Below are 26,284 nucleotides of genomic sequence, written 5' to 3'. Positions count from 1 at the left end.
TACAGTCATTTCATTCATCTCACAGACTGACTTGGCGTAACACGTGCAACATATAGACCGATTTGCCACTGTAGACTAATTAACAGACAGGTTAAACAGAGTAGCAGCTTTGTGTCTCTCTCTGAGTGTTGCTGGAGAACTGGTGAGTGAGCACTGTGCAGAGAGTGTGAGAGGAGAGATGCACATTGGCATGCATTACGTAATGCAACTTGACCCTTTTGATATAAACAATGTTGTCTAAATCTATATTTTCCTTGAAATATATCAATATATTTACATAACTGTTACATTGCCCAGCCCTGAGTGAGTGACATTTATTTTTCTGTTGCTCTTTTGAGATGTGTTTCTTTTAAACCCACCTGTGTAGTTCTCATTGCCCTGGGTGGCCTCACTCAGTAGCTGGGCGATGGCTGAGCTCACAGCCTTGGTGCTGGTACCCAGATCCTGGGAGCATTTCTCAAGCTGAACAACACAGCAAGGAGACAGCAGAAGAAACAAACTGTTATTCATACTGTTCATACACTCAGTTCATGGCATGGCACAACCTGGTAAGGAATACAGACTGTTTGGTAAGCAAGCAGGCACTGCTGCACTTTGTTTTTCTGGATTATGAATTATGGTTTTGTGACTTCTGTCTCATTTCCTCAGTGCCTGGTATTTATATCTCTCTCAAGGAATGTGCAACACTTATTTTGTTGTATGTAATATATTATGTCTGTGGTGTACCACTGTGCCATTGTGTTGACTTTATATTGTTTCAAGTTGATTGCAGCCGGGCGGGGCAGTATTGCCCAAGCCAAGTGTCCCTCCAGGGACAAAAAAGCATGTCTCATCTCATCTTATCTCATCTGTCTCACCGTCTCTCCTGGCAGTGGTTTGAGTTTGCCTTCCTCAGCTGAAGCCTTGGCCTCCTGGAGGTCCTTCTCCAGACCTCTCACCATTGACAGAGCGTTGTCTATCTCCAATGGACCGCACGCTTCCTGAGCCTACACACACACACACACACACTTCAGTGCTGTCTGTCCAGGCTTGTAAAATTTATTCTTATTCACACAAGAAAAAACTTAAAGCTTACTTCTATAGAGGAGCAAAACTGTTTCAATCAACAAATCAACTTGTTTTGTTAGTGTCACACTTCAATTCATGTTAATATATTTTGTAAAACAAAATCTCTATTACATCACACTACAATTCTTAAAAATCAATTAACACTGGGCCTGATGAAACAAACCAATGTACAGTTTGGACTTCATTCACCAACTGTTCTGAGGGCATTTCTTCTTTACCCTTTTACACAGTAATCACAAAGATTCTGACATTCACCAGTGTTTTTTTTTTTAATCTGTTCTTCCGTAAGAACAGAATCTACCCACACTCAAGAGCACACTGTTGCAAATTCTGTATTGACATGTATGTACAGAACGATTGGTTATTGCATTTCTTCAATGCTACAGTTAATTAATATTACAGGATTTATATCACAATATACATTTTATAAATACTTTCAACAATTGTTTGGATTATTTAACAAAAACATTATCGTAAATAAATAAATAAACAGATAAATATACTAAAACTTCCATTCACATAAATGTCACAAGTCACTGACAGCTGGCTTATTAATGTTTTATATTTGTTTCCAGTAGGGCTGGACAATATATGGATATTATATCAATATCATGCTATGAGACAAGATATGGTCTTAGATTTTGGATTTGTAATATCATGAGTGTTGTCTTTTCCTGGTTTTAAAGGCAGCATTACAGTAGAGTGATTATTCCACAGTCAAACCTAGATTATTATCACAATATCGATAGAGGTGTTTGATCAAAAATGTCTTGATTTCATTTCTTCCATATCACCCAGCTGTAGTTTCAGGTCCTATAACATAACGGTTGAAACTGCTACACCTGAGTTTTGACATCAGGACCTCTGAAGCTCTGCAATATGAGGTTCTTCTTTTAATTTTTTGGTAGCCCTGTTATGAATGAAACTTGCCCACACACAGAGCAAGCTGTCTTATGTGGCAATTTTACAGGTGTTGATTGTGCTAATAATGAAATCTCAGTACACACACCCCCTCATGATCAGGTGGCATTCATCAGGATGAAAGGAGCGATGTATGATTTGTGCATTTAAGAGTTTTTTTAATCTGACTTGGAACACTTGCGCAAACAAACGTCACAGAAAGAAAGAGAGCATAAGAATTGAGATGTTCTTGCATGATGCCCATTGTTTACTTACCATCCTGCACTGCCTACCTCTGCAAAATTCATATTAGTACTGCATCAAAAAACAGATACTAGCTCAAAAGCTCTACTATGGCCCACTGAACAAAGCATCAATCAAATACTGATTCTTTAAAGGAATACCTGACCTTGAAAATGACCATCTGTTTATCAATTGCTTGCTACATTGCATTTGTTACATTTCATTGGTTTTTCTCACATGCGTCCACAGTTAAGATTTCAAACAAGATAAACATTTTTCCTGAATTTAAGTAAATGGGGACTGTATTAAACAGCAAAACTATATTGTAACATCCAAACTGACACAACTTGTGCAATATAGTCCGAGTCTCATTTATCCAGTTGTATGCTTCGTACCTCCCGAACACATGTATTTTAGCTAAAACCTTTCAATAAACATGTCAGTACAAACTGTCTCATGCACAGCCCAGTAGCATGCCTGTACACGTATGTGCATTTGAACTCTGCTCAAGGTTAAACACAAGGGGCGTTCTGCTTGTAGGTGGAAGTGTTCTATATTGTAATGTTTAGGTAAAAATGCATGTGTAGTCCTGAGGATACGACTGGCTAAATGAGACTTGGATTATACTGCATAAGTTGAGTGAGAGCTTGTCAACAGATGTTTTGATATCATTTTGCTGTTGTTAAATGTTGTCCACATGTACTTCAATTCATAAAACATGTTCTCCTTGGATTTTCCATTGGCCATGGAGGCATGTGAGTTAAACAACATTTTATTCACAAATTCAACATTAACACACAGTGAGTAATTGATGTATAAATAGTCATTTTGTGGTTTAAGTTTTCTTTAAAGACTTGACCAGACCTGACAGTATTGGTATAGTCACTACAGTGCTCATACGACGAGTAAAAAAAGAAACTAAATGAAATATGATCTGTGGAAGAATTCAGATTAAGTCATATAATGCTCTGGAGCTCTCACTGTGGCATTTTTCATGCATGTTAGAGAATTCTGGGGTAAGACCACATAATAAAGACAATATAATAAGGAATGGGGATGTGTAGTACCTTCTGTGAGGCTGTGCGGAGCTCAGCCAGGGCACTGGCCAAGTTCTTAGCACATTGGCTGAGCTGCATAGCCGAGGCCTGGTCACTGATGGTGGGAACTGTAGCCTTGGAGGCTGTGACCATCTTAGCACCAGGCTGGAAGAGGACAGGAACAGACAGACTGTTACCACTGGGTTTCAAGATTAACTCCACAATACGACAGTCATAGTCATTCGTAGAGTGGGTCTAAAGCATCTCATGTTTGTCCTAAAGGTGAAACTACAGGTAAGATAAAGGGTCATTAAATCCCTAGTGAACATGAATTTTCTCTGCAAAAGTCATGCCCATTAGTCCACTGGAGGCAAGTGGCCTAATTTAAATCAAATGTATGATAAAAGTCAGAGGGCTCATCAAAATGGATTTATCCTCTGGACCATGAAAGTCTACAAAACATTCAGTTTAATGGAAATCTAGCCATTGCTGATAATGCTGACCATGTTCCCATCATAGTAGACAGCATGTCAGCATCTCAACTTTACAGTGCTGCATTATCAGGATAAATCACATTATCTGGACAACCACAAAACAATAAACAAGCATTAAGATATAATCTGTTAGTGGCTGTATACATTACTGCTGTACCACTATTACTGTGCTGTACTGTTCATCAGTGTTACAGTGTGAATAAAGCCCCTGGTGAACAGTCACCTGCAGGAAGTTCTGGCTGGCACTGATGAGGGCCAGCTGAGCGCTGGGGCTATCAGGCTGAGACTGGCTGCCTCTGACTCCCTGAACCAGCTGAGGGATCTGCTCTGCCACCACCTGATCTCACACACACACACACACGCACACACACATTATAAAAACACATTATAAAAATGGCAAAAAGTTAAAAGAATTCTCTGTCAACATCGCAATAATTTAATGGCCTCACAGACCACCACTGCCTACAATACTGCCTCGGTTACAAGTTACATTATTACAATTGCCTCCACTGTTGCCATGTTTGTTGTTGTCAAAAGTTTTTGACTCTGCCCTCTAGTGCCATCTAATTATATATCTGTGCTATCATAAAGGATGTATGAAATTATATGGGCAGTGACGGTTACAACACGTGAAATTAATGTGTCTTTTTCTGTATGTAATGGGAGTAGAAATGAGCCTTAACAAAAAGGGAGGGATTTATCAATCAGTGTTATGTAATCCTGTGTAGTAAATATAAAACAAATCACTGACTGAATTCAAAACTGGAAGATTTAATCATTTCTTTTGAATTAAAAGGATGCAAACAAAGATGTGAAAGAATGATACTGAGAGACTGAGCAGAGAAAAATGAGAAAAAAAAGAGAGAGATATTTAAAAGACAGAGCCACTCTAACTCATCTGTGCAGTGTGCTGAGATGAACAGACAGAACCATGTTGTGATGTCATGTTTACCTTGCAGCTCTGGACGAGCTGCTGCTGGGCTGCCTGGTTCTTGTTAGACGAGGAAGCGTGCTGGGCAGCAGCTATAGTCTGAGTGGCAGCTGCTGCTGCCTGTTTGGCTGCATTCTGACAAGAAACAGGAAACAGAGATGTGACAACTTAAAGCGCTGCTTGTCTATGACAAACAATAAATATAATTTAGAGTTGTATAACTGATTAACATCGCTGGCTCTACATTAGCAGCCAATATCGGCTGATTAGCAGTTTAAATGACCCTTTAAACAACAAAAACAGTAGCTAATTTAAGTTTGACATATTTCAACATCTTTTAATTCCAGGCGCAAGCAACTTCCAGTAACTACTGATAACAGAAGTATATTATTCGGCCTGGGGCACTGACAGGGTTTCTGGCTGAGGTGGTACCAGCTGCACTGAAGCTGAATCTTGTGATGGGTTCACTCCAGATGAGATACTCTGTGCATTCCAATCCCCATACTACCATACTATATAGTATGCCAGAGAAAGATTTATTATGTCCCAACAACATAGTATGTCAAATGCAGTATGCCAAACATACCTGGATGTTCAACTACATCCGTTTTGATTTTGCAGTATGCAGTCCAGCAAGCTTTTCTGGCTATTCTGACCGACAATCCTCATTGGACAATACATCGACTGAGCTGCAAACAGATGACAGCTTGACCACTGATTGACAGCTGAGTGATGGATGACAGCGCATTTAAGTGAGTGATGACCAGTCGAATCTTCATAATAGGAATATTGATTGTTTAGGTGAACAAAATGATCCTAAATATTACAAACAACAAGACATAACTATGAAAATAACAATTACAGAGAACTGCTGATGTAATTTCACTGTTACAAATATAATATGTTAGAATCTCTATAATCTGTGCAGTTGTAACTGCATACATTGCAATGTAACAACAGCAGAGCTCTCCAGATTGATCTTCCTCTCTGGCGAACTCTACAGAGGAAGTGGTGTTTGTTATATCTCCAAGGTAATGGATATAAAAGTAAGAGGGTCAAAGTTCAGGGCATAATGTTTTGATTTAATGTCTTGATTGTGTGCATATTGCATGTAACAGTACGTACTTTTTAAGGACAGCTTGCTCAGACCACACCCATCTTTGCATTCAACCTTAATTGCGATCTCAACTACATGCCCTAAGTTTCATGACTGCATCTTGCAGGCTTTTCACAATATCGCGGTGACAAAAATTTGCAAAACTCTGTCCACACACAGACACACCTATAAACTAGGGCTGCTCGATTAATTGAATTTTAATCTAGATTACGATTTGGGCTTTCAACGATTATGAAAACAAAATAATCGGCATAAAACAATTATGCGCTTCTTGTCAGTTTACTCTTGTTGTCTTGTGTGCAAATCAAATGCACCTGGAAGCCATGCATAGGCAATACCTCCCACTCCCCTCCTCTCCTCTTTTCACTCCCTGAGCCAGTCAAATAGGTGAACTATGAGTAATGCAAGGGGCAGGTGATCGCGGAAGATTTCAAAAACAGCGTGTGGAAAATGGCAGAAGGAGAACGAGAGAGCTTGGTCTGTGTGTGTGTGTGTGTGTGTGTGTGTGTGTGTGTGTGCGTGCACACGTGTCCAGAGATGGGCAAAAATACATCAAAATGTATTTTGATACAAAATACAAAATACCCCTCAAATAAATGTATCAAAATAAAATACAAAATAGTGGTGCCAGAAAATGCATCAAAATAAAATACATGTATTTTCAAATACAGAAAATACTTTTTTCTTTTTAGCAGCGACCCGCAGCTCTATAGGTCACTCTGCTGGTCGGTCCACAAAGCTTTTCGTGAATAACTCTTAAAGTCCTTGACCACAAATGGTCAAAATTTGCATACTGCAACTAGAGACCATGAGTAACTATGCCAGAAAGAACAACCATGATTCATCCATTAATGGCGTGATAGTAGCAAATTTGGTCGCAGCTATTGCAAATTTGTGCTTGTTTTCTCACAATTTGGTGTAGGCTACCCTAAAATATTCTTTATTGAATCAGATTTAGATTCAGACATCTTTATTGATCCCACGTGAGGCAATTAATGTGTAGCATACTCATCCCAAGTATCAACCACAACAACACACAATTTCCTATGTTATGCACAGTCCAGTAAAACAGACCACTAGGTCATTGAAGGGCACATTGAATGGCCCAAGTTTACAAAAAACATATAAATAAAAGTATTTTTTTAAAAAAAAAAAAAGTAAAAAATATTGTTACATCCAATATTATAAGAATGTGTAGCCTATTATTTTTGATTTTTGAATCGTGAAGAAAGTATTTTGAGTATTTTAAATACAAAATTACTCCATTCAAAAGTATTTTGTTACAAAATACATTTGCTTTTTATGGGCCTTATCAAATACAAATTACAAAATACTCAAATGTAATTGAAATACGTATTTTAAATCCAAGTAATAGAAATACTGCCCATCCCTGCATGTGTGTGTGTGTGTGTGTGTGTGTGTGTGTGTGTGTGTGTGTGCGTGTGCATGTCGGGGCCGAAATGACTTGCCATCGAGTAAACAATGTAAGTCATCAAGTGTGCCGCATAATCGTGATTTCAATTTTAATCAAAATAATCGTGATTATTATTTTTTCCATAATCGAGCAGCCCTATTATAAACACCTGCCAAAGTACCTCAAACTTCCTCTGTGGTAGTTCCTGCAACAGTAGGGGTCACAAGGATCACATTTTGCCATGATAACACACCCACAGACTCACAAGGTGAAAACAATACCCACCGCTGTGACTATATAACTATCTAACTATATATAGACTTCCAGTTATGATTGGATGTCACTGTCAATGATACACTCATCTTAAAAGCTGATTTTCAAATGAATTCTACCTTATGAAGAGGCAACACAAGGCAACACAAACCACATGCAGGGACTGTTAATGTCACATAGACTTCAGTAGTTCTTCGCTCTTCCTCCTTCCTTTTTACCTCTAGCTTGTTGACCAGCCGTTTCTTGATAGCATTCTGGGCGGCAGCATTGGTGGCTATGCGAAGACCTTCAGCAGCTTCTCGCAACTTCTGCTGCTGCTCCTCACTGTCAGGGTTTGCTGCTGCACCCTGAGGTGGAAGCATACAGATCATTATACATTAAATTAACAGGCTGATTGAAATAAGGAAGCCTGTTCTTTGTATTAACACATAATGAAAGAGAAAGACAAAGGCAGACCTTAGCTGCCTCCACCATCTTAGCAGTGGCATCAGCCAGCAGCTTTGCGGCTGACAGCAGCTTGCGTGAGTTCTCCAGGTCTGACTCTCCCTCTGCATCCATCTTGATGGCGTTAACCAGATCAGACGTGGCCTGGGCAAGGATACGGGCCTGACGAACCATCTCACCTGGAGTATTCAACATGAGGGAGACAAGAAAACTTGTGTGACTGAAGGAAAATGCCACCTTTGGGACTGCTATCATTGTTAGATATCTTCAAGCTGTAATATATACATGTATAGCATATTGCTATTTTCCCCTGAGAATATGATGCAGTTTTCAATTTGGTGAGGGTCTAAAAGCAATGTTACAATGTTTGATACAGCTCACGATACACGTGTTAGGTAGATGCAACAAACATACAACAGTTTGTTACATAGCATTGCCTTTAGAGGAGTTCAAAATGCTGCTGTTTTTTTTTCAATAATGAGAACATTTCACTGACTCAACAAACACTGAGCCACTACATTCTGCAATATCCTGTTAAGTCAACATCTTTTCTTACAATGTTCACACTTTAAGCCACAAAGCAACAGTGTGGCCAGCTATATTATTGCAGAGTTGACCTTGGAGTGTTGCTCGAGAACACTGATGTTTTAATGTCATCCTGGGCTTGTGTGTCTCTGCTCCTCATAGCAAAGCACCTCGACTGAACATATTCGAAAGTTTGTATTTGGTCAAATATCTGTTCTATCAATCACCGTCTGAGCCACATGTTAACATCACATTTCACCACCCCATTGTATTCCTGTTGCACTGCAATACACAGAAAGCTAGCACAGCTTCAGCTAACTTGGCAAAATAACACCACAGCTAGAAATAAATACATGATTGGTTGACTTTGCACTGCATCATTGGAGCAATAAACAAAGATCCCTCCTCAGTTACTAGTCCTGAGGTTTCTACCATTTTTTTCCCTGTTAAAGGGTTTTTTGGGGGGGGGTTTTTCCTTATCCACTATGAGGGTCCGGGGACAGAGGGATATCATATGCTGTAAAGCCCTCTGAGGCAAACTGTGATTTGTGATATTGAGTTTTATAAATAAAATTGAAATTGAAATGGGTTCTTAGTGTGAACACAGCAGTAGAATGTGCTATCCAGTTTTCAGAATACATCCATGATTAATTTTCTGGAGACCATGAATATCCGCATTTCATAGAATACAGGCCATCAGATATCTTCAATATAAAAATGATGATTTGACCTCAGATGGGTGTTAGAGGAAAGCTCATGGAGGGTCCAAAAAATTTAAAGGTATACTATGCAGAATTTTTCTAAAAAACAATATTGACTTATATAAAAGAAATACAATTCAATCAATTTCATCAATCAATCAATTCAATCATCCATTATGACCCACTCTCAGTGTGTGGTAGTGTATCTTTGTCTTATTTTGCTGTGTGTGGAACATTCCTGGACTCAGTGCACAGGTCAAGCCTTTCTAAAAAAGTAGCGACCAGATACCAAATTGTCTACAGAGTCAAAAAAAATGCAAATATAATTAACAAGAGTAAATCTGGGGTTGGCTTTTGCTTTCACTGGCAACACTTTTTACAAACAGCAAGACAATTCTTACATAATATACCTTTAACTTGATTTTGGCTTTGAGGAACATCAAGCCACATCAAATTTTAAGGCCATCTGGACAATAGCTATCAAAGCATGTTAATCCAAAATAAACTGTGGAGAGGTGGAAAGATCAATGACAGCTATAAGCAAAAACAGCGTGATGTGTGTCAGCCTTGTGACCATGATTTTACCAGCATCTCCCATCGAGCTGAAGATATTCTCAGTGACATCCAGAATCCGATCGGTGGCTTCTCCATGACGTCCAATAGGATGGCCTCCGCTGGCATACTGTTTAATGTGCTGAAGCAGCTCATTGAGGGCCTGAGTGACACCTGTGGCAGCCACGCCCACCTGTTTCAAGAGGCCCTCGTCGTTGGAGGCCCCCTGCGATGCCTCAACACAGCCTTCTACTGACTTGGCTACCAACTTGCCTGCCTCAATCAGCTGCTCCTGGCATACCGGGGAGCTAATGGTTGGAGCCACCACCTGGATAAGTGGTAAGATAGTGTCAGAACAAGAGCTTAAGCTGCATTCACATACAACTAAACTGTTCTCAGCTTTCAAATGGTGAGCACTACAGCTGCTGTCATGCTCTAAGTAGATACAGTATATCTCATGTAGAGCACTCACCCTGGTGCAGGCCACCAGCTGAGATGTGGAAAGAGCACACTGAGTGGCTGCAGCAATGACCCTGTTCTGCTGGGCTGAATCCTCTGTCTTCTGAGCCACGTTCTTAGCTTTAAGTACCAGAGCTGCTGCAGCGTTAGCCACTGCTTTAGCCAACTGCATCAGCATGTCCTGCCAACAACAAACACACACAGCAGTTAGCATGACTTAGCACTGACCACTATTTACTCATAGGCAAAGGGGGGACAGTTGTTAACAGAGGTGGGACTAAGTCATTGTTTTACAAGTCACAAGAACGTCTCAAGTCTTTGCACTAAAGTCCTGAGTCAAGCCCCAAGTTATGACTGACAACTCATAACAAGTCCCAACTCCCAAGTCAATCTCAAGTCCATTTCAAGGTCTTAAACTTTGACTTTCGAGTCCTAAACAGGTCATGCTGGGCTCTTCACCAAAGTAATGCCATTTTAACACCATCATAATAATAATAATAATAATAATAATAATAATAATACACTGAATTTCCAAAATCGTAAATGCTTTTTTAAATCTGAATTAATTTGTTAAAACAAGTGTGTTATAATGGTACCTGGTTGTTAAGCTAATATTAGTTAAGCATTAGCTTCCTAATTATGTTAGTATTAGCCTCATTTTACTCTTCTTTGTGAAACTTCAAATGTCAAGCGAAGTTGGAAGTTGTTGCATCTTTGTCTATAATTTTTTACTAGCATGTTTGCAGACTGCAATTCATTTTTTGCTGACCACCACATAGTTTTTGGATGCAAACTAAATTAGCTTTGACATAACTTTTTCCAACTGGTGCTCAGCAATAAAACATTAGTTCTCCATGTTTCTCTCCTGCAACTTGATTGGATGCTGTCACACTGGTTCAAACAAACTGGATCATCGGGGGGAATTAAGTGTCGACTTGCTGGGAATTAACAGCTTTCATGATAGCTAACTGATGAAATGAACTGATATGGGGCAAACTTTCTAGATAACATCTTGGAGCTAGGAGGAAGGGGATCAAGTATTTTCTAGTAAAAATGCTAAAGTCAAAGTAAAGTCACAAAGTCATTGGTGTTCAAGTCAAAGTTGCAAGTCTTTTTTGATCTTGTCAAGTTGAATCTAAATTTGTGACTTGAGTCTGACTTGAGTCCACACTTCTGGTTATTAATGACAGTGTTTGAGAATTTGAGAGTTTGGAATCACATAGAATATTTATGAAATAAGAATAATTAACTATTTACTATGGCAAGAGAGTGATATTACTATTAAAACTATTAATATTCGATAGATGGTTGATTGGTTTATCTCTTCAATGCTGCCTCCAGTCAAAGTTGAAAGGTTCTACCTTAGTCTTGTGTCATCTAATTGTCACAAAAGGGAGGTTCTTTCACTGTGTGCCAATGAGCCACTCCGCTTAAAAGTTATACTCTTCTATTCTGTTGAGGAACTCCCAAAAATCTGAAAATGTTGCTCCAGCTGTTGACTTTTGAAACGTAACTCAACTACGTTGACTTTTGAAAGTCCAGTGTGTAGGATTTAGGGGCATCTAATGGCAGAAGTGGAATAAGTTTCAGTTCTGCAATCTCACCATTAGATGCCACTGAGTCCTACAGACTAGACCTTTTAAAACATGAGCCGGTAAGAGAACTTAGGATTTGGCAGCTTTACTCTGTCTAAACAATATCAGGAAGATCAATTTTAATACACTACTAGCATTGTCATGCTATTCACATGCTACAATGAATGAAGCTTCAACAGCCTGAGTTATACATCCTCTAAAGTTTCAGTTTTTTCAGTGTGATATGTCCTCTTTATGTTTCCATGTAGATCATTCCCTCAATAAGCAGCAGTGAAGAGATAGTAACAGACAGGAATTTCCAACTTAATACTGTAACTATGAAAAAATATCCACTTGATTGATTTTCAGGATTCTAACCCACACCTCATATAATTTAGTCATGTCAGGGATGGTCGCCTCATGGCAAGCATGAAGAGCAACAATAAACTTTTTCAAAGTACAACTTGGAAGAATCTTAACTGAGAATCATATATTTGACATATTCAACATGTAGAGATTTTATTGAATAATAATGAGTTATTAATGATATGGCCCATTTGAATCAGGGTTACAGCAACTCCCACTATTACTGCTGTGGGCCTTTTAAGACGTATGTGATACTGGGTTATGCATATAAACTTGTCTTGACATGACCTGCTATTGGTTATTCTATATAAATGATTATAGAGTGAAGGAGTATTGAACATATGCTATGGCCCCTGTTCCTACGGGCCACCTACAGTACTTTATAACCTCTCTGGAGTCACCTGATAGCAATTTGGATTTGAATTGAATCCCGATTGAGAGCACAAGTTATGGTTTTGTTGGACTGGATTAATTACTACATCCTTGTTGACTAAGAGATTGTTTTGATTGGCATTTTAGAATGAAGCATTTGTCTCAAGGACACATTTGTTACCATCATTTGACAATAAAAGGGGACTCTCCATCTGGCACCCCTGAAAGATCCTTTACCTAGAAACTGTCAAATATAGACATGAAACAAAGGAAGCACATGATACAGTTTTATAGTTCAACCAATGACACTAGTCCATATCTATTTTCTTACCTTTACGTTCTTATTCTTTTTAGGTTGGACACCTTGAGGTTCATTTTACTTGACCCTTGTGCCAAATGTGACACATCAAAAGCCATCCATTTTAACTAGTGTACATTCAAATCGTGCTTGTTTGGAATGGGCTGATTTCTTGGCCTGTGGTATTGCTGCTTGCAGCTTTCTCAGGAACCGCTCATCCAAACAACTGCACTTCTTTGGTTCCTGAGCAAGACACCTGTAACCTGTCACAACATAGTTGTGTCACCCACTCAAGTTGCAGCTACTCACTATCAGAAACACTGGTGAAATACACTCTGGTTCACGGGAAAAAACACCAGAGGCAGACTTTTCCTTTAAGCAAGGTAGGCAAATGCAAGGGGCCCAAACGAAAAGAGCCCCAAACAGCTATAGACTTATTATTATGTTTGGATATGAAAAATATTGACTTATGCTACTACTGTACCCAAAAAAACTTTTAGAGGCCCTTGCACTTTGCAGCAACAATAGCTTTACTATTAATAGTTAATATGTTTTACTTAAGAAAAAAAAAAAAGTTTTGAGTACGTCTTCTACCACTGCCAATACCTACATTCTCAATTAGAGAAAGGGTGAAAAGTAAAGTAAAGACAGCAATTGCCTGGGGCCCTTAAATCACTTAATCCGCCCCTGAAAAACACATGTAAGTCGTGGCAAGTCTCAATCACCAGTGAACTACATTTAGCAGGGCTATTAATTTCCAAATAGGCATATCAGTTGCCTGCTTTGACATAACCACTTCTGTTATAAAGTTAAAGTAGAGCATGGATTTAAACAGTGGTGGTACTTTGCTGGCAGTAAAGTTATTAGTGTTATAAGTTCCTGCGATGAACTTAAAACACTTTGTTGTACAATGAACAGTGCTATTGTTCCTGTATCAGCTTGTGCTTGTTGACTCCAGGGAAGCAAAGAAGAGTTTGGTTGTTAAATTAGCTTATCCAGCATCAAGCAGCAAAAGTGATATGTAGTCGGTAAGCTGTGTCAGGCTAGCTGCAGACCACATTTTCGACTCTGCAGAGCCCTGAAGCCCCACCCCCACCACTGCGAAGAGCCACCAGGCGCTGTTCACTTGTTTATTCTAAATTTGTTAAACCTGAATCTGCTGCATGTCCAAAACACACCAAATTGGACACCACACATCTTTGGGTTCCCAGCAATATACCCACTAAGAGTGAAGTAGATCAGATGAATGGTTCTCAAGATATGCAATAAACACACATGCGTGCGCACACGCACATACACGCACACACACACACAGATTACTTGCTTTATAGTTAGATGAAAATAATGGCGTTACAGGCTTTAACATTTTTTTAAGCAGGCATCAATATTGAATAGCAAAGTTAACATTTAAATAAGGTTTATGTATTTGTTTATTCATTTTTTCGTTCATACATTTCAAATGACTCTTCTTGAGATAAAGTACTATTCTCACAGATCTGTAGTAGTTATCCATTTCCCCCTACAAGAAGAATATTCTAGGTAGGTTAGGCTGTAATTTGTCTTAGTTGTCTTGTTTATATAATGCTTTTTGAACATCCCCAAGTAACAATACATGGCAACAATTGGCAATCGTAGCCAATATAATGTACTTCATCTAATTTACACATAGACTACAGTATTTCCCATTAAAGTTTTTCTCTGTAGTGCTACACAGTACAAATACACTACCACCAAAAAGGTCAATAATCAAAGTTAAGATGGACATACCTGGAACTGTGGATCAGTGTCTGTCTCTCCTATGTGAGACAGCAGTTCTCCGCTGGCCTGGCCAACATTTCCTGCAGCCTGCAGTAGGTTTTGACGAGGCTAGAACCAAAAGACATGACATACAAACGTGAAAAATAAAAAAGAAATTAACATGACATATCTCCATGTCCCTTGTAGTGTGGCTGTGTACCTCAGTATTTGCAGGCTGAGCAGTCTTCAGCATGTCAGAGACGGCACCAGCTAGGTTCTTGGCAGCACCCAGCAGCTGCTGCCCATTTCCTCCTTCATCCTCCATGAGTGCTGCCAGAAGTTTTACACCCTTTGACATTTCTGTCAGATTGGAGGAGATTGTTGTGACAGCACAGCCCACTGCTGTGTAGTCCGTCTCTGCTGGGTCACCTGAGGACAGGTAGACAGGTAGATAACTGTTTATTTCCAGAGGGAAAACTAGTTGGTCACTCATAACAAAAAAAACAACATCTTTTTCTTTCCTTTTTTTAATTGTTTTATTTGATATGGACAACGCATATATATGAACATCAGTGTGGGAAATACACCTTGTAAATATTACACTCATACAGCACCTTAATACTCAGTCACAAGCATGATAAAAATCTAACAAGACAAAGGAGAAGAATATAAAAAACACACATAATGGTGACAAAGACAACAGAGAAAAATAATAATAAGGGGGAAAAAAAGACACAAGATGATGACAAGGACATCATTCGCCCATATTTATCTTAGTTCAATGTACAGTAAATATGTGGTTAAAAATTAAATATGTGGCAAAGCGTGTACAGCTCTGGTTTTCTAAGAGCCACTGTTTCAAGTAAGTTTTAAAGTTGCTGTATGTGGGACGTTCTTTTATTGTGAGAGGTAAGCTATTCCAGAATTTAATTCCTTTCACTGACAGTGTATTTTGTCCAAAAGTAGTACGTCTCAATGGTATCACACAATCCCCCTTCACAGATACCCGTGTGCTTCCTCCGCTTTCAAGTCTTTGGAAAAAGTCTTTCAGCGGAGGAGGGGCAAGATTAACACTTTATATACAAAACAAGCATACTTAAAATTTTTAAAATTCTCAAAGCTCAAAAGGTTGTTTTTCTCTAAGATGTTGCAGTGGTGAAATGACAGTGCTTTTTTATCAAAGATTTTTATAGCTTTCTTAAAAAGAGATTCAATACTTTTAAGCATGGTCGTGCTAGCCAACGACCAGTTTGTAAAACAATACTCAATATGTGAGAAAATCATAGTGTGTAGAAACAACTTGGCAGCGTTTGTGTTAAGAAATGACCTAACTTGTTTAAAATTCTTTAAGTTGAATTTGACCTTATTTGTCATCCTTTTTACATGATTTTTAAAGATTAAAGTAGAGTCATATGTCACTCTAAGGTGAGGTGACCCGTTCAATGGGTAAATTTGAATTCAAACGCTCATGAACACACATGAAGTAAGAACGACTTCCCGACACGGGAAATCGGTAGCCCGAGTGTCAGACTGAAGCTCCCAGAACCTTCAGTCTGACATCACCTCCATTGAAGGTGATTTACAAGGGGAAGGGAATTTGATTTTTCCCTAACCAATCAGTAGAGATCAACGACTCACCCAGAATCTGACTTTATTAGTATCCATGCCTCGGGGGTGCCGAAAACAAGCGAGCATTGCCCGTTTAAAATGTCTCCGTTGTCGTGCACGCCCAGCTGCTGTTAAATCCAGTTTAGCAGCTTCCTTAATTTGGTCCTCCATTAACACGAGTAGTGGTGAAATACCTCGATAGCATCGTTAATGTGGTCTGTAGGATCTGTAATGGTCGCCATTGTTGCTATCTTCACCAGTTACCCACCGGCGCACAGCTTGACATCAGCGTGGTGCTGACTGGCTAATCGCTAGACCCGCCCCCACCCCCAGCGTTCATTGGTCCTTCCATTGTTTGGACGAGATACATCGTAAATTCATTGAAGTATGCCAGACCAGAGATGTAAGCCTACTCAGTTGAGTGGGCGGGGTCTGTGGTCTGGAACCAGGCTAGGAAATCGGACCATCCGAGGAGCACATGGATGATACTTGGTGGTTTACGTATGATGAAAACACGTTGGGGCAAGCCCTCCCGGAACCCACAGAGATTGCATTGGAGTGCCTGCATTTAGGAAAAAAAAGCCTTTTACATGAATGTCTATGAGAGTGAGTCGGGGCGATTTCCAGCCAGGCTGATATCGCCCCAAAGGGTCGGAACGCGACTTCATACTGCCTCTGATTGGATATTCAGAGGCAGGACAAGCTGTTTCAAGCGTAAATGATCAGAATAATCAATATACTGTGTGTATATATGACAATAATGATGATGATAATCATACATTTATTATCATCATCTTTCTTTTCTTTTGTGGCTCAAGGAGGGGCAACACCCTATCGCCCTCTATTGGCCAGCCGCCCCTGCTCCTGTCCTCTAAGGAACACACTAGAATGTGACACCTTCATGTTCTGTTTGGTAACACCATACAGGCTGTTTTTTTGGCATTTACATAGAAACCTGATTTAGTAAGCCAGTCATCAATGTGAGCCATTGCAGATGTAAGCGTAGATGCAATCTCCTGGTAGTTCTTGATGTGTGTATAGATTACAGCATCATCAGCTTAACGTCAACATTTTTACATGCGTTTGGTAAATCATTAATGTACAGTGAGAACAGAATTGGACCAAGTATGGAGCCTTGGGGGACCCCTACCAGACATTCATGAAGAGGGGACTTAGAATCACTAACACGAACACATTGCTTTCTACTGGACAAAAATGATTTCAACCAGTGGAGAGTTTGCTCCGAGAAATTAAAATGTGTTAATTTAGATAAAAGAACTTGGTGGTTGACGGTATCGAATGCCCTCTTTAGGTCCAAGAATACAGCACCAACATAAGAGCTTTTATCTAAGTAGCATTTAACTTTTTCTAAAAACAAGCAGTTGGCTGTTTCTGATGAGTGATGGGCTCTAAATCCAAACTGCATTGGGTGCAATGAATTATTGCCTTTGTTGAGATGTTGAATCAGTATTTTAGCTACCCATTTTTCTGCTATTTTAGAAACGACAAGTAAGATGCTGATTGGCTGATAATTCTGATCTTTCCCAATTTAAAAATGGGTGCGACAAGGGCTGTCTTCCAAGCTGATGGCACAGTGGATTGTCTTAAGGACAGATTAGTCAAATATGTGATTGGTTGAACGAGGCCACAGATATCTATAGCCTTAGAATTTTTTAATGCACAGATGGCATTCGCTACTTCTGTTTCAGTTATTTATTCTAAAAGGAAAACCGGCTGTGCATAATTTATGGAGTAAGGAGGGTAGTTGGGTGAATCACAAAGTCTAGAAAAAGGTGTTTAATTCCGTAGCTATGGTTTTCGGATCTGTGACTAATTCAGAATGAATCTTCAGCTCTAATTCTTTATTGTTGTGATTCTGTTTTCTGCCAATCAGCTTGTTGATGTTTTGCCAGATTTCTTTCCCATTCCCTCTTGCCTCTTCAACAGTATTGATGAAGAAGTTGGCTTTAGCTTGCCTTATAGTCGTTATCACCTTGTCTGACCACTCAGATGTGATAGGCAGGGGCGGCTGGCCAATACAGGGCGATAGGGTGCCGCCCCTCCTTGAGCCACAAAAGAAAAGAAAGATGATGATAATAAATGTATGATTGCATTGCATTGGAGTGCCTCTGATTGGATATTCAGAGGCAGTGTGAAGTCGCGTTCCGGCCCTTTGGGGCGATATCAGCCTGGCTGGAAATCGCCCCGACTCACTCTCATAGACTTCGATGTAAAATGCTTTTTTTTCTAAATGCAGGCACTCCAATGCAATCTCTATGGGTTCCGGGAGTAAACCACCAAGTATCATTCATGTGCTCCTCGGATGGTCCAATTTCCCATGACGGGAAGTCATTCTTACTTCATTGTGTGTTCATGAGCGTTTAGGTGGTGATGTGGAGACATCATGGACATTACAAAGAAGATGTGTTGTATTTTATCACTCAACATGTTTAAAAAACACATCATCAACCGTTTCCACTGAAATATTGCTTTACAGTCGGAAACTCATTTTTCCGAATATCCCGACATCACATGAGGCAGCGCCACTGCGCAGCGGTCACATCCAAGATCAACATGGCTAAAGTTTCCAGCTGATCCAAGAGGCTTTTTAACCATATAGGTTATAAAGTAACGACACATAGTGCGCCCAAATTCACACCAGTTCTTCTCTGGATTTTCTCCGCGACCATTAGCGAGAAGCCACACATCACGTGAAACAGCGTAACCAGAGCGCAGGACCGGAGCTTTCCAGTGATCACACACATCATTGTGCTGTCATCCCATCATGCTATAAATAGGCTACAGATCAAGTGTCTACAAAATAAAAACCTGACGAATTTCTTTACAACCCATTATACAGATCTTGTTATTTGTCACTTCATACAGTGAGGAATATCGTATCTTACCACTTCTTAGGCTTGCGTGTGTTTCTCCCTGTCTATCCACATTTGTAGTCTGGCTTTCAAGATGCAAATATCTCCATATTGTCCAGTTGACACTCCATCAAACTTTGTATGACAAGACTAGCACACTTCACCTTTGTGCACCCAGACAACAGTAGCCTAATTATGCATGTTGACAGAGCTGTAGTCACCATATACATTGAGGGGGACACATGCCCCAATGCCCAAAATGCCCCCCAAATATATAACTGAAACTGAAAAACAACAAAAAAACATTCAGATCAGGTCAAAGAGCAGTGATACTATGTGATGTGCATTGTATTTAGTTGTAGGGTATGCTTGCATTTAATCAGAACACAAAATGAATTTCCACTTAGCTATAATGAAATGTTTTCTGATTAAGACTGACAATGACTCAGTGAATACCTTACTCAGTTTTATTTGATTAATGGTAAAACAGGTCTCTGTTCACATTCAAAGGTATTTGTGTGGGCAAACTGTTGAAAAGTAGTCTGTTGATGACCACAGTGGATTGTTCAGTCATTGCAGAGCCAAATTAATTCAAATTTACTTATCGAACGGGTCACCTTAGCGATCATCACAACAATTGCCCCCCCTGAGAAATTTGGCAGGAGCCGCCACTGGTGATAGTTTCAGACTGAGTCCAACATGGGTTCAGTCTGAACCTATCACATCTGAGTGGCAGTGCCTAATTACCACCAATTCAGGTGACACTCCCAATGACCAAATGTCTCCCCTTCTGTTCCTGAGATATACTGTTGAATAATGAAATGTTTTTGCATAACATTGTGATGTCACAGTGAAGGTGACCTTTGACCTTTTGAATATTAAATGTCATCACTTCATTATCTTATCCCATCGGACATTTGTGTAAAGTTTTATCATAATTAGTGTAATTACTGAATTATGGCCAAAAGCGTGATTTGTGTGGTCACACTGACCTTGACTTTTAACCTTCAACTACCAAATTCTAATAAGTTTATTCATTCATTCCAAGTGGACGTGTGTGCCAAATTTAAAGACATTCCCTCCAGGTGTTCTTGAGATATCGCAATCATGCAAATGAGATCTATGCAAGGTCACAGGGATCTTGACCTTTCACCACAAAAATCTGATCAGTTCGTCATTGAATCTAAGCAGCCTTTTGGATATAACGTCATTACGTCATCATTATATCCTATACCCACAATGAGCTGTTGACTTTTACATAAAGAGCAGGCCCTTTTTCCACAGAGTCCACCATGTTGTTTCTGCAGTAGCACAAAACAGACAAACCCAACAATGGCTCTAGATAGGGCCACTTGCATTTTCGCGGGGCCAGTGTAGTTGTCCTACACGCTTGGCACATGCAAGAAGTTTCCGCTCTACAACCTCACTGCTGTATGCCAATAAAGCCTATACACTGGACCTTTAAGCAATACTAAAATGACAGTTTTGTAGTATTTCATGTATGTACCGCGTGTCACTACAGTAGATGTATAGGTTTCAAGTTAGTAAATGAAATGCAGTGTTTCACCGCCCTCTCTGGTTACAATTTTCCAGTCTGTCGTACCCATCACGATGACACAGTGTACTCACACACTAGGGATGTCCCGATCCAGCTTTTTCACTTCCGATCCGATACCGATATTACAGCGTTGAGTTTTGGCCGATACCGATACCAATCCGATCCAATTATCCGATCCGATTATACATATTCACTTATTTTGTTGTCAGTCATGTTAGAAAAGGTTTGATCAAGCAATATTACTCTAACAAGAACAACTACTTAATCGGGTTAATTAGAATGATCCACAACAGTTGGTATGAGAAACTGACCTGTTTATTGTTAACAGGGTTAAATAAACGAACTTTAAATTTGAACATTAACATTAAATAAAAAATATAGCTGGTTTGCTTTGGCTACTTTGGCCCCTTAATAAATAGAAAATAAATCAACACAAGAAATCTTTAAAATGTCTAACAATGAAATTAAAATAGCAGCAAGACTCCACACACGTGCTTTGGCCCCCTAATAAATAAAAAAAAGATTAACACCACAAGACATTGTTGGCATTTAACAAACAATGCAGCCTTTCCTTTTCAGTTATTTTAGTAGTGTTTTTGTAGTCCATCCATGGCTCCAATTTCACTAATTGTGCCCAAAACAATGCCATCAGTGCTCTTTACTTAAACAGTAAGAGTGTAAAGCAAATAAAAAATATCACTCTCAAAAAACACAGAGCAGAAAACAAATAGTCAGTTAACTAGGTTGACCGCTACTCTTCCTACCCTCCTGTGTCTGCCGTCTGCATGCTGGCCTGTTGGATTGATAGTAAGAGCTGGAGCGGATCACTGGAATGGACTGCTTGAATCGTGGAGCGCAGGGCTGGCCGGAAAACCTGGAGCAGAGTCCGTGAAAAACTGGAGTTCTTGGATCGGCATTTCTCCATGCAGTCCGATCCGATGCTGATGCCCGTTTTTTGCTAATATCGGCGGCCGATATTCAGATCGGGACATCCCTATCACACACCCTTTTCTACATCACTGCAGCAAGGTGATAACATGCTCTTTAAGATGATTGTTGGGATTCACAGGACCACATATAATTTGTCATTTGTTAAAATCTAAACTGGACAGGGTTTTCCTCTCTGCATGCTCTTTGTCTTCAAACAAAGAGAGCTATCTGACAACCATCTCCAGAATGTCTCATCACCTCAGCGAGACACCAGTCGTCAAGCTTGATTGGACAGTACTGTTACAGTGACATGTCCCTCTGCGATGTTACCAAACTCTAAGTTCCTAAGTTCCGCTCCTTTCAAACAGTCTTGCCCTCTCTCTTACTCGGGAACTGCGGAGCAGCCCACACCTCTTTCCGGCTGGGCCTGGACCAGCCCAGATGCTTATATCTATGCTACATAGACTTATTAACAAATAGGCTCTCAACAGAGCTACACCCAAACAGGAATCTCAAAGTTCCCGCTTCTTTTCCTTTGTCTTTGTCCTGACCACACGATCAGACAAACACCTCCCCCGACCTGAAGCCAACTTTGATTCGGCTATCTCGTAGTTCTCTGCTGTCAGCCATTTTGTTTTGTAGGCCAAATGGCTCTTTGATCACCACACCTGCCTTTGTCTTTCTCTCTCTCTCTCTCTCTCTCTCTCTCTCTCTCTCTCTCACACACACACACACACACACACACACACACACACCAAGCTTGTATATAGTTAGTTAGAATTTGTGTGTTTTGGTTTGCTTTGCTAGTGTGTGAATAAATATAATTCTTCGGAATCATACCTGCTGTCTGTTTAATGTTGCACAACAGTAAATGAATAGTCAATTTCTGTTGCGTCAAGAACTCCAAAATCCTTCAGGCTTTACTGTTAATTTTTGTCATTAATTTAATTATTAATCAAAACTCCAAATTAATAGTTTAGCATATTTTATGAGACTGATATCTTTTACTGGCTATCATTTTTCCCTTTACGGGAATGGTGCCCCACAAGGTGATTTAATGTTAATTAAGTCACATTATTTAACATAATTATTAATTATTATTAATAATTATTAATTATTTCCGATAGTCAATTGAACCCAACATATTTGGTGTCTCTGTGTGAAGCCCAAATTTAAATCCCTACATATTTGATGTCCCTTGGTGAGGCCTAATATGTTGATCACTACATATTTGGTGCTGCCGTGTCAGACCTAAAAATATGTTCCCTGATGATATGATTAACATATTTTGGGGGTTTTTAGAGAGTATGGTGAAGTCCAGTGTTTCTACCTGCTGTGAGGTTGACCATAGAGGCGGTGCCTGCTGTGATGGCATCCACCTGGGAATGGATCTCATGTTTGGACTCATCCATCTTGTTTTTGCGCCATGCTTGGGATGCCTTAAAAAAAAAAAAAAGATCACAAAGGTCACAAAGATGTAGATCTCATACTCATACATAATTATATTAGCACTCAAATGAATCCACTTGTACACAGAGTAAAGCAAAGTTCAGTCTCACAGCATCTGTTCCCAGTGGGGGCAGGGTGTCAAAGTCATCCAGAGATGCCTGGGCAGCCTGGACAGCCTGCATACTGCAGTTAATGGTTCCAGTCAGGGCTTGCTGTGCAGAGGTCTGTGAACACACAAATCGAACAATGTTAGCCGGTCTCTTTACCCTGTCTGTGGCTATCAGCTCTGAGCCACAGAAAGGGTAGACATAAATCCTTAAAAACACCTGACATATAAATAGTTTCATGTCAAAACTTTAAAGTAGCGGGATTCATTGTTGCATTGACGCAAGGCTACAGTGATCTTGCCCTTTGACCACTAAATTGTAATCAGTTCATCCTTGCATCCAAGTGGACTTTTGTGCCAAATTTGAGGAAATTCCTTCGAGGCCTCGTTGAGATATCATGTTCACAAGAATAAAACAGGCACAAGGTAACACTGACCCTGCCCACCAAAATCTGACTGCTTCATTCGTTGAGTCCAAGTGGACATTTTAGATTAGATTTAGATTTAGTTTTTTTAGAAATCCCCTTGGCCACAGCTATTGCCAGCATGGAGGCATAAAAAAGTTATTATTCTGTTTGTGGTTAAATCCTTCTCAATGATCTTGCCTGTCCTTTCAAATGCATTATAGGTTTCATGACATATTTGTAAACTTGTAAAGTTCTAACCAGTAAAGGACAGATGCAGACATTTCCAATCACAGTATGGCTAACTCTCAAAACCTTTGGAATGTTTGAGTTTGTCTTACCAGTGGAGGCATGTGTCCTCTGTGCATCTGTCCACTGGTGATGTGCTGCTTAGCCTGAGGCATGGAGCCCATCTGGAAGCTCTCTGGACCCCCAGCTCCTGAGCGCATAATGGCTGGCAGGGCCACTGAGCCTGTCTCCACTTTGCCCACCTTGTTGAACTGCTGCTGCAGCACTGTGGACCTGAAGTGATGTTAGAAAGACAAGGATAAGAGAACTTACTCAAATGCTAAATACAGGCAATTCTCCAGGAAACTGGGAAGAGGAGGAAGTTTCTCAAGCACTCATTGCTGCTGACTGCTGTGAGCACATGCTAATCATGAAAGGACAGCCCGATCAATGTATTAGCATAGATACCAACTGTTCCCGTCTCCCTGTATTATAACAATTATGCAGTAGGGGGACACAGTTTAGAGAGTTTGATGAATATGTCTACAACTACTTACCATTTACTGGTAGCAAATTTACAGTATTTAAAATTGAAAAAAATCATAGTATACTGTATGAGTAACACACACACACTTACTTTTTGGGTGATACAGAGTCTTCCAGCATGGTTGACTCTTCATCTCCCTCCAGGCCAAAGTGGTCTTTGCTCTTTTTCTGCCGACAGACAGTAGAGACATCAGTGGAGATCACTGAACCATACAAAATGGAATTTGAAAGAAATCCTGATTCAAGAAAGGTTGGAAATCAGGCAGGCTAAAAAGACCTGTATGGCACATTTGAGACACTGTCCAGGTTTTAACTCCCATAACACAATGCATATGTTTAAGGACAGTGGTCAACAAATGTAAACAGAATAGATATATTATCACATTTTTATCTAGATACGTTAGGAAGAACAGTCTAGAGTAGAAGAAGATCCCATTCAGTTGCAACAGCTGTTTTCAGCAGCAAGACAATTTTACAACGATGTGAGCAATGCACTCATGAGTAAGGACGACATTCTGAGCCAATACTGATGTTTAAAATAAGAATTTGGCCAATAGCCGACAACAATGTTTTGTTGTTGTTGTTGTTATTGTTGTTATAATCATAATACAGTAATTCCCTACCTAATACCTATGTTATATTGCTGTGAAAACATTGTATTTTTCCTTCAAACAGCTGTATTTATTCAAGTTTCTCACTAAGAACTACACTTTACAAGATTACATTTGATTACATCATTAGTGGGTTAGAATTTACCTTTGCCCAATACTGATTTTTACTGAAGAGAGATTAATAAACGTATCATAATGTAACTCAATCAGTCAGCAGTTAGTTGCCAATGGCTGCTTACGGCTAATGTTAACTAGCTCTCCTGCTTTCAACAACAAATTGTTGTTCACATTGTAGCGTTATCAGGGAAACAATGGGTGCCTCCCCTGATGTGTCGATATTGAGTTTACTGTGTCCTTTTGTTCTCATGGCATCCCGGGAAAGATCGCTGTTCATTCAAAAACATGATTTTTGTTGTCCCCAGGGCAACGGGGTGCCACTAGCTCTGCTTTTTAATCTGCACAAAAAGTGATGTGACACCCAATAGTTCCATAATAATGCTGACTGTTACCTTTTTGAGGATGATGTCGATGTAACCAGCAATAAGCTGAGCTATCTGCTCTCCCTCAGTGGTCTGCACAGAGTAGTAACCATCCTGGTAGTCTCCAAAGTCCTGAAAGCAGAAAAAGAACATTCTCAGGGTGCTCGACCATAATGGTTGAGGGGTTAAGATGCTGACCATAACCAACAACATCCCTGGTTTGAGTCAGGCTCGTGACTTTGGGTGTATCTTTCTTTTGCTTAAAATGCATACTGGAATTACAGTCTCATGGTTGTTTGCCTCTGCAGATACCCATCTTCCCCTCTGGCAGCACAGAAGTGTCACCAATTCAGTATCTGACCAAATTTTCCCCTTCTGTTATTGTATCATTATATCCTATTAGACATTTATGTAAAATTATGTCATAATGTGCTTATAAATTCTTGAGTTATGGTCTAAAACAAAATGTTTTTTAAGGGTCACAGTGACCCTGGCCTTTGACCACCAAATCCTAAACAATTCATTCTTGAGTCCAAATGGATGTTTGTGCCAAATTTGAAGAATTTCCCAAGGTTTTCCTGACACATCACATTCACGAGAATAAGATGGATGCAAAGTCACAGTGGCCTTGACCTTTGACCACCAAAATCTAATGAGATCAATCTTGGGTCCAAATGGACATTTGTGCCATATTAGAGGAAATTCCCTTAAAGGCCTTCTTGAAACATTGTGTTCACAAGAATGGGACAGACAGAAGGTCACAGCAACCTTGACCTTAGACCACCAAATTCTAAACAATTAATTATTGAGTCCAAATGGACATTTGTGCCAAATTTGAAGAAATTCCCCAAGGTGTTCTTGAGATATCACAATAACGAGAATAAGACGGCTGCAAGGTCATATTGACCTTGACTTTTGGCCACCAAAATCTAATCAGATCATTCTAGAGTCCAAGTGAACATTTGTGCCAAATAAAAAAAGAAAAAT

The 26,284-nt window shown here is 39.8% G+C and overlaps 1 protein-coding gene across 2 annotated transcripts in view; it reads right to left on the bottom strand.

Annotated features, from left to right (window-relative positions):
• Window positions 1-26,284, bottom strand: part of tln1 (talin 1) — a 169,382-nt gene that overhangs the window by 74,274 nt on the left and 68,824 nt on the right. For both annotated transcript variants that reach the window (XM_049603972.1, XM_049603973.1), the window contains 16 exons: window positions 25,328-25,429; window positions 24,299-24,375; window positions 23,775-23,955; window positions 23,034-23,147; window positions 22,805-22,913; window positions 14,726-14,934; window positions 14,536-14,634; window positions 10,172-10,339; window positions 9,733-10,027; window positions 7,934-8,100; window positions 7,696-7,824; window positions 4,695-4,808; window positions 3,966-4,079; window positions 3,279-3,413; window positions 858-986; window positions 360-462 (listed from right to left, as the gene is read on the bottom strand). In XM_049603972.1, the coding sequence (XP_049459929.1) occupies window positions 360-462; window positions 858-986; window positions 3,279-3,413; window positions 3,966-4,079; window positions 4,695-4,808; window positions 7,696-7,824; window positions 7,934-8,100; window positions 9,733-10,027; window positions 10,172-10,339; window positions 14,536-14,634; window positions 14,726-14,934; window positions 22,805-22,913; window positions 23,034-23,147; window positions 23,775-23,955; window positions 24,299-24,375; window positions 25,328-25,429 (2,245 nt within the window). The remainder of the gene's footprint in view (window positions 1-359; window positions 463-857; window positions 987-3,278; window positions 3,414-3,965; window positions 4,080-4,694; window positions 4,809-7,695; window positions 7,825-7,933; window positions 8,101-9,732; window positions 10,028-10,171; window positions 10,340-14,535; window positions 14,635-14,725; window positions 14,935-22,804; window positions 22,914-23,033; window positions 23,148-23,774; window positions 23,956-24,298; window positions 24,376-25,327; window positions 25,430-26,284) is intronic.

The sequence above is a fragment of the Epinephelus fuscoguttatus genome, linkage group LG18, assembly GCF_011397635.1.
Source record: "Epinephelus fuscoguttatus linkage group LG18, E.fuscoguttatus.final_Chr_v1".
NCBI lineage: Eukaryota > Metazoa > Chordata > Actinopteri > Perciformes > Serranidae > Epinephelus > Epinephelus fuscoguttatus.
The sequence above is the reverse complement of the archived record's forward strand: the minus strand, read 5'-3'. Positions and strand labels throughout refer to the sequence as shown.